Source organism: Epinephelus fuscoguttatus, linkage group LG3, assembly GCF_011397635.1.
Source record: "Epinephelus fuscoguttatus linkage group LG3, E.fuscoguttatus.final_Chr_v1".
In the NCBI taxonomy this organism is placed as follows: domain Eukaryota; kingdom Metazoa; phylum Chordata; class Actinopteri; order Perciformes; family Serranidae; genus Epinephelus; species Epinephelus fuscoguttatus.
In genome coordinates, this window is record NC_064754.1 from 33,774,819 (window position 1) to 33,788,057 (window position 13,239).

At 40.2% G+C, this 13,239-nt stretch overlaps 1 protein-coding gene across 1 annotated transcript in view; it reads left to right on the plus strand.

Moving 5' to 3' along the window:
• Positions 1-13,239, plus strand: part of tusc3 (tumor suppressor candidate 3) — a 101,529-nt gene that overhangs the window by 26,790 nt on the left and 61,500 nt on the right. The window contains exon 2 of the mRNA XM_049572413.1: positions 11,601-11,770. Within this exon, the coding sequence (XP_049428370.1) occupies positions 11,601-11,770 (170 nt within the window). The remainder of the gene's footprint in view (positions 1-11,600; positions 11,771-13,239) is intronic.

Below are 13,239 nucleotides of genomic sequence, written 5' to 3' on the forward strand. Positions count from 1 at the left end.
ACATCTCAGCATATTAACTGTCCTTTCACTTCATTGCCTCCAGTGTGTGTGTGTGTGTGTGTGTGTGTGTGTGTGTGTGTGTGTGCGGTCTGCTGGCAAACAAACAAATTAGGGCAAAAAGAACGTTTGTGTGATGATTGTTGGTGTGGAAAGAACTCTGTTGCTTATTCTGTTCCTCGCCTCACTTGTCCATCTTCATCATCACTGTCTGTCATCTTCATGTTCCCTCCCTCCTTCCTTTTCTGTACATCTCCCATTCCCTCTCTTCCTTCACTTCAATTGCTTTCCTCTTCTTAGATTCCTCAGCTCCCTCTCATCCTATATGTAAAGGCATTTTTTCTCCCAGCACTATGTACTTGTACTCCATTCTTTCTTTGACCTCTCGGTTACCTTCTTCCCCCCCGTTTTAAGTTTAATCCTCCCCCTCTGTAATAAAACCAAATAAAAAAAAACATCGAAATTCTGAGTAATGTTGCTTTTCTTGCCCTTCTCATTTGTTCTGCCCTCCTGAGTTTCCTTTGTGCGTGTGTGTGTGTGAGTGTGCATGTGTTTGAAGTATTTTCGGTTTAACTCAAAAGAGAAAGTCACCAAGTCATTGTAAGGACACTATGATTACGAGAAATCGACGCGCAATACGTTTTTGTTGGTTTTTACAAAGGGCAGTGTACTTCTTCGTGTGTTTATGTGTGTGTGTGTGTGTGAGTGTGTGTGTGTGTGTGTGTATGTGTGTGTGTGTGTGTGAGAGAGAGAGTGGGTAAGAGATGAGTCTTTGTTCCTTGTTATACGAAGCCAATTTCCAGTAATCCTCCTTTCAATGGGAGAATTGGAGGAAACTGTATAGGAGCGTGATGGCCAAAGCCGAGACCCATTCACTTACAATAGACCTCTGTTTAGACCGCTCAGAGCAAGGGATTGTGGATTGAACAAATACTGTTAGCTTTTCATGAGGAAGGTTCGCAGATCAGACCCCTGGCTGGCTGGGGAAATCATGGCTGCTCTCATTCAGTAACTACAAGGCACTTAAATGTACCTTGTGGGCGGGGGGGTTCAGTGCTAATGACACCGTAGAGCAATATAACAATAAGAAGATCTCCATGCTGTGTAACATACAGAAAGTTCTTGGCATGTTCTGTCACAGCCAATTTTTACAAATACCCTAATGCATGAGGGGCAGCGTGAACCATGAACCTCCCCTCTCCTTGTTATGTCCTTATCACTGGAGAGTGTAATACATAATGATCACCACCTTGTCATGTAAAAATACCCCCAGCACTTCCTGTCTCAAACTTCTGAGATGGTTCCTGAGGAGAGGAAGATATGTAGTAAATAAAAAATATAATATAGTAAATGCTCTCATCTGCCAAATTTTATTTCACACAGGCAGTGAAAATAAATGTCAGGAATTCAAATAGCACGGTAGACATATTCACCTGCTACCAGCCGTAGTTTCTCTCAAGTGTGGACCACTCAGTTTGAACTGAGAGGTCAAGCACTCCCATTCAAAACAACTTGAATTTTGAGGAGTGATTTAGCTGGCTCAGTCATGGTGCCCGGCTGCAATGGACAAAATCACCCTTCACCACTACAAGAAATCCCTTAATTTTAAAGTGTCTTTCCGTCCATCCTTACAACAAACATTAGCAGCACTTTTTAAACAGTTTGTTGTGGCCTTGCTTGCTCTATTGACTTATGAGGTTTTAGGTGATTAATCTATTGTGTGTTATAAGTGTGTTGATGTAGAAATGGTAGGACGCCAAACGTGGGCATATGTATCTGCACTTGTTTATGTGTTATAGTTGATTGCTGTTGAAAATGTGTATGTGTTCAGTGGTGTTTAAATGCAGGCAGGTCAGTTTCAAAACCCACTGGCTTTTGGTTTTATGACGCAATTTGGTCTTACTCTTAAATTATTGAATACCTGAGCTTGGGCAGTGACTTCCACCATCACACACAGACAAAACAAGCTGTCTTTTCATGTTGGCATGATACACGGCAGGGCACTGTTATTGTGTAATGGTGCCCGGAGGTGTCGAGGAAACACGGCAGAACAACGATGTAAGTTAAGGGGGCGAAAAACTGAGTAGGGTGTGTGGGATGGGTGGTCCAACAATCACGACTTCATTTGGGAGGCCGGTGTTCAGGCTAAACCCTGTTCTTTTGCTCTAAACCCAACCATGTGCTTTTGTTGTCTAAACCGACCCACGTGTGGCCAAACGTAACCACATGTTTGTTGTTGAAGGAAACAAACATCCATTTGTGGCGTTATACTGATGTAGTGCATTTATTTTGAAAGAAACTGTATGCAAGCTATACATTTCCTGTGTCCTTATCCGTTTGTAGAGATTATAGCCACGTAAACATCTTGAAGAGGTAAATGGTACATATGCTTCAACTCTGCAAATGAGTGGTTTTGTACCTGCAGAGATGTTTTATTTAGAGTGAAAAAGGATTTAAGTAAAGTTAAGCATTGGGAGGTTTCAGTGCTATTTGTGTCTACTCTGGCTGCAGTGCAGGTCAGCTTTTAAAAATACTTAGTTGACTAATTACTTGGTTGAGCAACTCAGCCGATTGACAGACACACTAACTAAACACCTGACTGCCTGCTTTATTCACTAACTGCTTCTTTGAGTGACTGATTGACATCAACGTACCGATTTACTAATTAGCTGATTTGCTAACTTAATAAATTAACTGACTGACGGGTTACCCAGCTGGCTGAGGGACTGATCGGTTGACAGTTTTTGGACTCACTGGCTGGCTGGCAGAGTGACTGCTTGATTGATTAACTGGCTGACTGATAAACTAACCGTCTATCCTGCCCTCCATAACCTCTTGCCGTGTGGTCATCAGTGCATGTGTCAGTTCTGCCTTACACTTAATGTGTCATCCTCTTATTTTCTCTCCTCTCATCATTTCTTTTCCTCACTCTGCCTGTATCCCTTCTGCCTATCTGTTTCTGTTTTTTTTTCCTTTTCCTCTCCTTGGAGAGCTCTCTCTCTTCCAGTCGTTAGATCTCTTCATATCTCCTTCTCTCTCGGTTTGCGGATGCTCTGCTAGTGAGAATGTTTTTCTTTTAAAGTAATTTTATTCATTTAGCCTTTCATTCTTTATTTAGCCATGATATGCAGTTCTCAGCTTGCTGTAGTGATGTTGCATTGCAAGAAATGTGGAAAGGACAGGGTGCTGCTGAAAAGAATTTAATAGGAAAATGAAAGAGTAAAGAAAATTAGGAGGAAAGACTATCAAAGATTAAGTAGAAATTAACATGAGGCAAGAAAGTAAGAGGAAAAGGGGAAACTGGGAACTAAAGAGATTTAGACCACACTTCAGTGCAGCCTACCCTATGACCTATAATGTGTGTGAGAGAGAGAAGGAGGTTATGACATTCATAGAGTGAGTAACAGAAAATCAGAGGGATAAAACAGGATATCTGCAGACCATTTCTGCATCTTATTCACACACACAAGCACACACGCCCTAGATGTGATTCATTTTAGTGCCCTCTGTGCTCAGTGGGGTAGAAAATAAATGTTTTTAATGGTCCTAGGCTGCTTGGAGTGCTTATGTGTTGTACATATATGTGTGTGTGTGTGTGTGTGGCTCAGGTAAAGCAGGGAGCCGTACCACTGATGTGTGGGAGTCACCTGAAGGTCTAACATAAGGTTTTTAAATAGCTCTGTGCATGAATTGCTCCTTAGAAGTGTTTTTAACTACTTTGTAGTTTACTGGCATCAGTTTGTCTTAATACAGACAATAATGATTATTGCGGATTCTCAAAGAGTGGCTGTTTACCTCAACTGAAGAGTGAACCAGACCTTTTATTTCACTCAGTCTATTATTATTTGTGACAGGTCTTTTATTTCTAATTCTCTCTGTTTGATGAGGTCAGAATTTTTTTGTTGTTTTTTTTTTTTTTCTTCAGTTTCTGTCTTCTGTTTGCTGTGATAAATTGCCGTTTGCTGGTAATGCAAAGTCAGCACTGTCTTCATGTTTACCTCTGCTAATGGTAATTTCAGCATAATGTACACAATTAAACAGCGTCCAACGTATCATTGCAACAATATACTCGTTCCGTATTCACGACTCTGTTTCTGACACCAGCTAATCAGTCCCAATTGGTTCTGCTTTGCCATTCTGTCTCACAATATGAAGCTGCTATTCATTAAACTTAACATTTCCTGAACACGCTTTACATTAAACACCTACCAGTCAGTAAGAGAGGCTTTTCATGTGAAACATTAGGCTGTTCTCATGCCCTGTTCGTACGTACACCTATGAAAAGTAATGCACCATAATTTGTGTGTTAGCCACGTAATCATGATCCAGCAGTTTTTATAATCCACATAATTTGGAAGGCTGCAATCACGTGACCAATGTGCTGACAGGGGTAAAGAAGGAAGTAGTTTAAAGATCTAAAGGAGGGGGTCGGGGTGGTGTATGAGCCAAAGAAACACAGGATGTTCCCCCATGACACTGGTGTTGGTGTCCCTTGTGAAACCAAGTGAAGTTTGAGTTATTTTAAGGTAAGCTGTCGCCATGTTTCTTTTCTTACCGTAACCTATGCAACTTGACTTGCTTAAACCTATCCTACGTAACTTTATTTTAAGCATGTAACTTTACATTAAGTACATAAGGTGACAATGCTAAACCATTTTTCTGTCCTGAAATCTAACCTACACAATCATACAAAAACTTAACCTACATAACTTTATTTGTGGGACGCTAGTTCATGAGATATACAGATCATTGTATGATTATACATTGGAAACGCTAGCAGTTTTTATTTTTTTTTAGAGAAGAATAGAGATATTGCCACACCAACTATGCATCATGAGCTCTCTCCTTTACTGCATGAGCTGATTTATGTTACTAAGGAGACAGAACGAGTTTGAGAACTTCCTTTTTTAGTTGATAACAGTGGCAATAATGTTAGTTTTAACACATATTTTCAATGTTGGCACAAGTTTGAACGAGTAGTCAGATAGAGATGTAATACCTGTTGCCAATATTGGTGGTTTTACAGTGTCTGTTGAGTAATGTAATGATGGGACTAGAGATACTCTATTATTACACTCACAAAATAGGGTGATAAATGCATATTCTCATGTAGTTGTGTATGATAAGATGTAGTATCGGCTAATGCAAAATGAAAGTCCCAAACTTAGGTGGATGATGGTGTGTCTAGTCGCCAGTTTTCAATTTTCCTCACTTCATTTCTGTAATAACTCCATTGTTCCTGACATATATTTAACCCCACCCTCAAACTACAGCTTACACTTCAAAATTATGCACTACATAATGACAAGTATTCTCTCTTTGCAGCTGCCCTGCTCTCCATTGTTTTTCAGCACCTTTATCATCCCCAACAATTCCCTTACAAGTAGTACTTCTGTATGCTTTCAGCACTCTTGTTTGTGTGTGTGTGTGTGTGTGTGTGTGTGTGTGTGTGTGTGTAGAACATGAGTGAGGCAGTGCATCATTACTGCCAGTATGATTGGCATCCAGGACTGACAGCTCTCCTTTTGGGGCTGAATGCACACGGGCACAAACCTGGTAGATAAATTAAAGACAAAAAAGCAAAGGTGTACAAAAAGCACTTTGTACATCGTCTGGACGTGCACGCCAATGTGTATGTGTTAGTGTGGTGTACTCCTTTGTGCTGTTTTTCTTAGCAAATCTCGTCTCTCATTATACATGGCCCATTAATGCTCTAGTGCGTATTGTCTGAAGTGAACGAGCGGTACAGCAGAAACACATTACATACTATTGTGTGTCTTTCTCCCCCCATCTCACTCTATTCTTCATCTCTCCCACTTTTTATTTTTTGTTTGCCGATCTTGTCTCCAGGCAGTTTACTTGAGAGATTAAGTCTACAGCTCTGCTTCGTGTCTGAAGCCAAGCCTATGACCTGATGGGTGTGTGTGTGTGTGTGTGTGTGTGTGTGTGTGTGTGTGTGTGTGTGTGTGTGTGTTTGTGAGAGAGAAAGAGAGAGAGGGAGAGGGAGAAAGAGAGAAATAGAGATTTTGTGCCCGATTAGCAGTAGGAGTGAGACGCAGTGCTAAATTATTTAGGTACTGTCTACTAGATCCAATACTAGAAAACTACTGGGTAGAACGGGGGATGGAGAGGGAGAGTCAGAAAGTTACTGTATACGGACTGGACTAGGATTCTGCCACCACCCGTGCATTACCCCATGTAACTGCTCTAAATTTATTGCAGATTGGGAACAAAATTTAAAAAGCGTGCAACCACAAAAAGCCTGCCACTCCTCTCTGCTGCACTTCAGCCCTGCGTCAAATGCCCCTCTGCTCGAACGAGACTTGCATGCATTATGTTGAATTGTGCTGTACGCTTGTTGAGAAAGTCAACACACTCAACTCGCTCAGCCATACATTTTAAGAATACATTTAGAAGCAAACACTAAAATGGGCAAACAGCTATGTTAGTTACTTGTTGGCAAAATAGATCAAGCTCAGCATCAAGCCTTTTCTTATGTTTAAAGTAGTGTTTAGTCAGAGAACTCAACAAGAAATATATTGTACAACTTTGAGATTATACACAGATATTATGCTTTGACATTTAAGCTGATTCATGTAGGGCTGCAGCTATCGATTCTTTTAGTAATCGAATATTCTGTTGATTATTTTGCTGATTAATTGAGTAATTGGATAAGAATTACTGTGTTTTTGCATTAAAAGGTGTGCATGAGTGTGCAAATGAGTGAGTAAGGGGTGCTTGTGTGTTAATGTGTGTGTGACTAACATAACATGAATGAGGCTAAGGCTTTAACAAATTGACTACAGCATTTATTTCCCGCATGTTGCTATTTTCTGTAGCAAAAGATACGCATGATACATCGCCAGGTAACATTAGCCACCGCATTGATTTCTGTTATTATTCAGCCATTATGTAAGGGATAATGTATAATGAGCCGGTGAATACTGGGAAAATAACTCCCGACAGGGGAATAGAACCCGACGCGCATTCGACCGGATTCGACAACTTTTGGTGAAAGTTTTGTACTCACCCAGGCTTAGTGGACTGAACCGAGGCATAAAACTCATGCATAAAGCATGACTGCCGAGTGTGTATTCAAATCCGTCTTCTTTTGTTTTTGGCAGAGAAAGTCCGTAGGTATTCTTTTTCTTCAGCGGCATCCGTTAAAATCAGCCACTTCTGTTTGTTTTTTCCCTCAGAAGTTGTTTGACAGCTGCAGTGTTGCAGGGCAGCATCCCTAGCAACGCTGTGCTACATAGCAACTGTGTGTAATGACCGTTGCTACTAGCAGCGGTCATTACACAGTAATATCAGACCGCAGAATGCCGCTACTGACCAATCAGAATACAGCATTTAATAGAGCCGTGTAATAAAAAACCATAGTACACGCACGTTCTTTACATGCACCATGAATCTCGGCTAGCTATCACTGATTAAGGTTAAATGCAATTAAATATGACGTTGACGTTACCTCGTTGTGTCAGGTCAGGTCATTCTTTGATTTCAATCATGACAGATGAGCTGCCTTTCTGATTGTGTAGAAAAGCTGCAAAGCCAGCTGTTACTACTAAACTATGAGTAGACTGATTTTAGCAATCTAAAGCATTACATGAATATCACACTACAGTGCTGCTCTGTGAGACAAAATGTGTCATAATATGATTTGATAATGATTCAGGGGACTATGATTTGACGATAAAATGATTATCAGTGCGTCATGATACATCTCGGTGCGTCAAAATTTTTGATTTCTATATTATTTATTTTTCTCACTGTGTGAGAAGACATAATATACTGTATGTATAGAGATCCATCATTTAATAAACAGATTACATTATTTGCATACAGTGTGGCCCTTGTCCAGGTCCCTTTTACATTCAACTTCACAGAAGCCAAAATGCTTTCATAAAGTTTTTAAACCAGGGAGTGTCAGTCAGATTGCACTGGGAGTGCTCCGCTGTGTTGTTTTAACATCTCCAGCAGTGGAGAGCAGCCTCTCTGCTACAGATTAGCTTCGGGAAAAACCAAGGTGCTGAATGGGCCGGGTGGAGGCGGTCTGAGGTAAAAGATATTGAGCATAGAGTTATCATCGTATCTTATCATCGCCATTTGTACTAGAGTTGGGAACGATTAACCGATAGGACCAGATATCCGGTTTGACAAGCGAGAGATACGGCTGCGTCGGTAGCAGCCTCCTCAATCGATACGAATCAGCCAAGAATCCTTAGATGAATCGATGGTAGAGTCATGGATTCGGGTATCGCGAGACTAGCAATTGGTTGACTGGCTTGAACAGTTTGCATCTCTAAAACAACGCGAGAGCCGGCGACATGCTCCATAGCAGGCATTACTGACAATGATAATGGATGTAAACATCAGCGCCAGCTTGACCGGTGGAGCTGAGAAATGGAAGCCAATGCTGGTTGGATAAACCAGGGAGCAGCCAAGCCATAGCAGAAACTAAAGGCGAATCCTGTCGGTTGTGGGTTGAACACGGGGTCACAGACACAGACAGAAATACGTATTCCTGTCAAATATGGTGGCCATAGTGCTCCACGGCGCAAGATAATGGCTTACCGGCGACCGAGAAGCCCGGTCCATGTCATGACTGCCCAGAAATACCAGCCAAGCCCTGGCAGCACTCAGGTATGTGGCGTGTCAGAGGAGAAACGAGCCGTTCACATTTCCACAAACCTCAGCGCACTTTAGGGACTGTTCTTTACTTGTCAGGGGAGGACGGTGGCTGGTTGATTTTTATTTTATTTATTTATTTTATTTTGATCCCCCCTATGTTAATCACTTATTGATACTGATTTTGAAGTATAAATAAGTAATAAGTAATTTATTCCATTGAAATATCATTGATGTATTATAGAAAAGTGATTTTTTTTTTATAAATGACAAACAGAGTGTAGCAATCACAGAGAAATAGTCTGACATGCTGTCAGTGATAAGCTGCTAGTCATCACAGTCCATGATATCAACTAATAACAGGAGATGTCAGATTCTGCCCCTACATTGCATGCTATTATTTTATTCTGCTTTATGTTTATATTGTACAGCATTATGATAAACTTTATTCCAGACTCAAGTCCATATAAGATACATACAAAAACACAGACAATACAATAAAAACAACACAACAAGTAGGTTTAAAACACTTAAATTTTACTTAAAGTTCACTTCACTTAAAGTTTAAAACTTCTTCTCATTTTTATATTGATCCCATCCAACAAAATGATGTTCATTCAGCAAGACTTTTTTTGGTCCATGTCTAAAAATAAATACATTTGACATGTGATTTTGTTGTTGTTTGACTTTTTATTTTATTTTTGCCAGTGCCATACAGCAACAATGCTTGGGGATGTGGTCTTTTACAAATTTGAAAATACTGTAAGAATGTCACTTTTATAGAATTGGCTTTTTTATTTTATAATGTATGATTAATGTCTACATCAACAAATGTTAACCATAGAATCGTATCGAATCGAAGTGCATCGAACCGTATCGGTCCTACACTGTATCGAATCGTATCAAATCGTTCTGTATTAAAAAAATATATATATTCCTAACCCTAATTTGTACATGTTGATTGCTGCTCCGTTCCATTAACGTTTCTGAGTGATGGTTTAGAAAGCATTCACCATATACTTCACATTCATTTGGCAAATGTAATTATTCAAACATTAATCCAAAACAAGCTTGCAACTGCTGCCTTTTGTGAAAATGACTTACAATCTGGCGTACTGTAAACTGTCCGGATGCTGCACTGTCCTCGGTTGAGTTCAGCCCCATTTGTTCCGTCAACATCCAGTTATTAATAAACATTTAAATAATCGATAATTGATATTTGTGAATCAATGCGGAATCATCCCGACCCCCACTTCTAATTGCCCTCTACAGTAAGGCAGTTGCTTTAAAGAAATGGCTTAATAAGATGGAAGGAAAGTCTTTCTGTCAGTGTTCTGTATCTGTTTCATAGATGGCGGACAAATGTCTTTAATAAAAAAAGCATGACAAATCCTCAGCAGAGATTTAGCGCAGTTGAGCTCTCACACAGGCACACACACACACACACACACACACACACACACACACACACAAGTTTTATGGTGTAAATTGAAATATGCCTCCTGTACAGATTTCTGGCTGCATAGTTTGATCAGCAGAGGCTGAAAAACAACAAGTGTTTCATCAGTAGTCTCAGTATTTCATCAGTTCAGAGCTCAAGTCTGGCAAAGATGATGCTGGTAGGTACTAAGCAGTGTCCTGCTGAGAACTTACACTGACACAATCATAGAGTAGATTTACACACACACGCACACACACACTCACACACACACACACACACACACACACACACACACACATACACATACACACACTCTGAATCATTACCGTACCAAACCATATGAGTTTGCTATTACAGCCATTTCAGCTTTAAAAAACCTTGCAAAGACACTAGCTGTTGTGTTTATGTGTGCATGTATGCTGCGTGTTGTTTACCTTCAGCATTGTGTTCTGGCACTGATTCTGTTGTGACCTTTTAGCTAAGCCGGACCGGATTTAATCAGCAGCAGACTCCTACAATACACACAAACACCACCAAGAACTGTGGCTTTTGTGTACATACACACACACGCACACACACACACACACACACACACACACACACACACACACACACACACACACACACCTAGGCTACCAAGTCAGGGCTACTTTTCTGTAAATAATGGTTAGGTTTGTTGTATTTCATATTCTTCAAGAGGATACCATTTGTCAAAACAGGCCAGGAGTCAAACCTATTAAAACTTAGATTCAGTAACTGGCATTCAGCAACACCTTCTGTGTATCTGCGTCGGACTTTCAAAGCAGCCAGCATGCACAGTATTGCTCCTGGCCAGTCCCTGAATAGTTGGAATATCATAGAATTTAAGAGACATTGTCTCTTTTGAGACAAGAAAACTCAAGGATTTTTATATATTCTCTGGGGAGGCTGGGTGATATTAGAAGATTGTACAAATAGGTCATTTTGTAAGAGTGCACCAGAATGACTTTGCAACTTCTCTATACAGGTTTTTTTCCTCTTATGAAAAGAGCAGCTTTAGAGAAGTACTACTGCCTTAACTTATGTCAAAGTAGCATAACTGCAATGTAAAACCACTACATGAGCAGTGAAAGTGCTAAATTCAAATAAAGTACATACGTATTAGCCGTAAATTCGACTCACAGTATCAAAAGTAAAAGTACTCATTGTGCCAAAGGGTTATGTTTATCATTTATTGTATTGTATTGTTTTTTTGTTAAATCTCAATCTGAGAAGTAACTAGGAACCACACTTAACTTAATAGATAAATGTGGTGCCATAAAAAGAACTTAATTTTCACTTTGAAAAATATAGTGCAGCTAAAGTATAAAGTAGCATAGAATAGAAATATGCAAATAAAATACAAATACCACCTGTATAGGAATGTTTTCAACACTTTAATACCTTTATTGTGAATCTGCTTGGACTCAAAGGAATAACGCTTCTGTTTGAATGTGAAAGTCCTGATTGGATGCCTTGTCCTCACTGCCCTCTCCTTTGTCTGTGTGTTCAGAATCTGCTGTCAGAGAAGGTTGACCAGATGATGGAGTGGTCCTCTCGGCGTTCGGTCGTCCGGATGAACGGGGACAAGTTCCGTCGTTTCGTCAAGGCCCCACCCAGGAACTACTCTGTCATCGTCATGTTCACTGCCCTGCAGCCTCAAAGGCAGTGTTCTGTCTGCAGGTGTGCGCGCACACACACACACACACAAGAGACCAGCGCATTCAGTGTAGGCCACAATCAGAATAGCTCCTACCATAACAGCTCTGTACTCCTGCAAGTGTACTCACTGCACTAAAGTTCACCTACAGTGGACGAGACGGCACACACACACACACACACACACACGTACACACAAGCACAAATGTCCTAGAACTCATCTGATATTTCACGTATCCTCCTTCCACACACACATATAGACTTGGACACCTTGGGAAACACAGAAAACAGCATTATATAACCAGAACCTGTGGGTCACGTTGACATTTGGATCAAAGGGACTCCAGCCAGCCGTACTACCAAAGGGGAATGAATAAATTCCACAGAACAAGGCCAACAAGACCTACTTACCCACTTGCAAACTCAAAGCATTTAATAAATGAGGGGAATTTCAAAAAATTCCAATAGCAAACTTTAAATTGCATTTTTAATTACAAACCAGACTTGTATCATGTTGGCAACAGAATTTTGAAGCAACCCGGCAGTGTCAATCACTACCTTAGAATACTAATACAAGATTAGAAGTTTATTTATTAGTTTTAATGAGTTCTTGTTTGATTTGAATCATTTTAACTCAGTGACAAGCCCTGTATTTCAGGACCATGGACAGCTCTGCACGCAGCACAGGGTTTCAATGTCTACATGACTCTGGAGCTGTCCATGGTCCTGAAAGCTGCTTTGGATTTGTCAGTGCAGTGCAGTCATAAGAACCACTATTATATCAGGCATAAAGGTTTTCTAAGATCATCTTGTTGCAGATAATAGAATAGTGCATGCATTTAACAATTTTCTCTTCAAGGCTTCGAGGCCACTGAGAAGACAACTGCAGCATGATGAGCTGTAGTAACATTGGAGTAGATACAAACTTGTTATTCAGGTGTGCTCATGTTTTATTGTCCAATACATATATGTGGTGATATGCACACAACTCTCTACCTTTGAATTGACTTTTCATGAAGCTTTTCCCAGGGTCATGTGGATTAGAGTCATCAACATCCTTGCTGGTTTTATTTTTCTTGCTTGCTCTGATAGTTTCCCTTGCATTACTACTGTTCGTCTTTAAACATTCTAATTAAGTAGGGTAAGTAGGAAACTTGGTTACAAATTATAGTAGAGTTGGGTGTCCGTAAATAAGATTGTGTATTGGTTCTGCTCATCACTTCCTAAACAGCTACACACAGGTCTTCCTTTTGGACCGGGTGACTCTGTACAAAGCGATACATTTGGCTTTTGTATTGTTTAGGCACTATGGGAAGATTAATAGACCGTGCTTTTTGATTATTCCTGTATCAAAAGAGTCATGACTCATGAGGGAACCAGGCTTGTGACTCATTGTTTAGGAGTGAAAAATTACATGACATTTTGCCAAATTACTAGTCATGATATTTAGTATGCATAGAATAAATTCTGCAGTCGGGTGTTGATGATTCTAT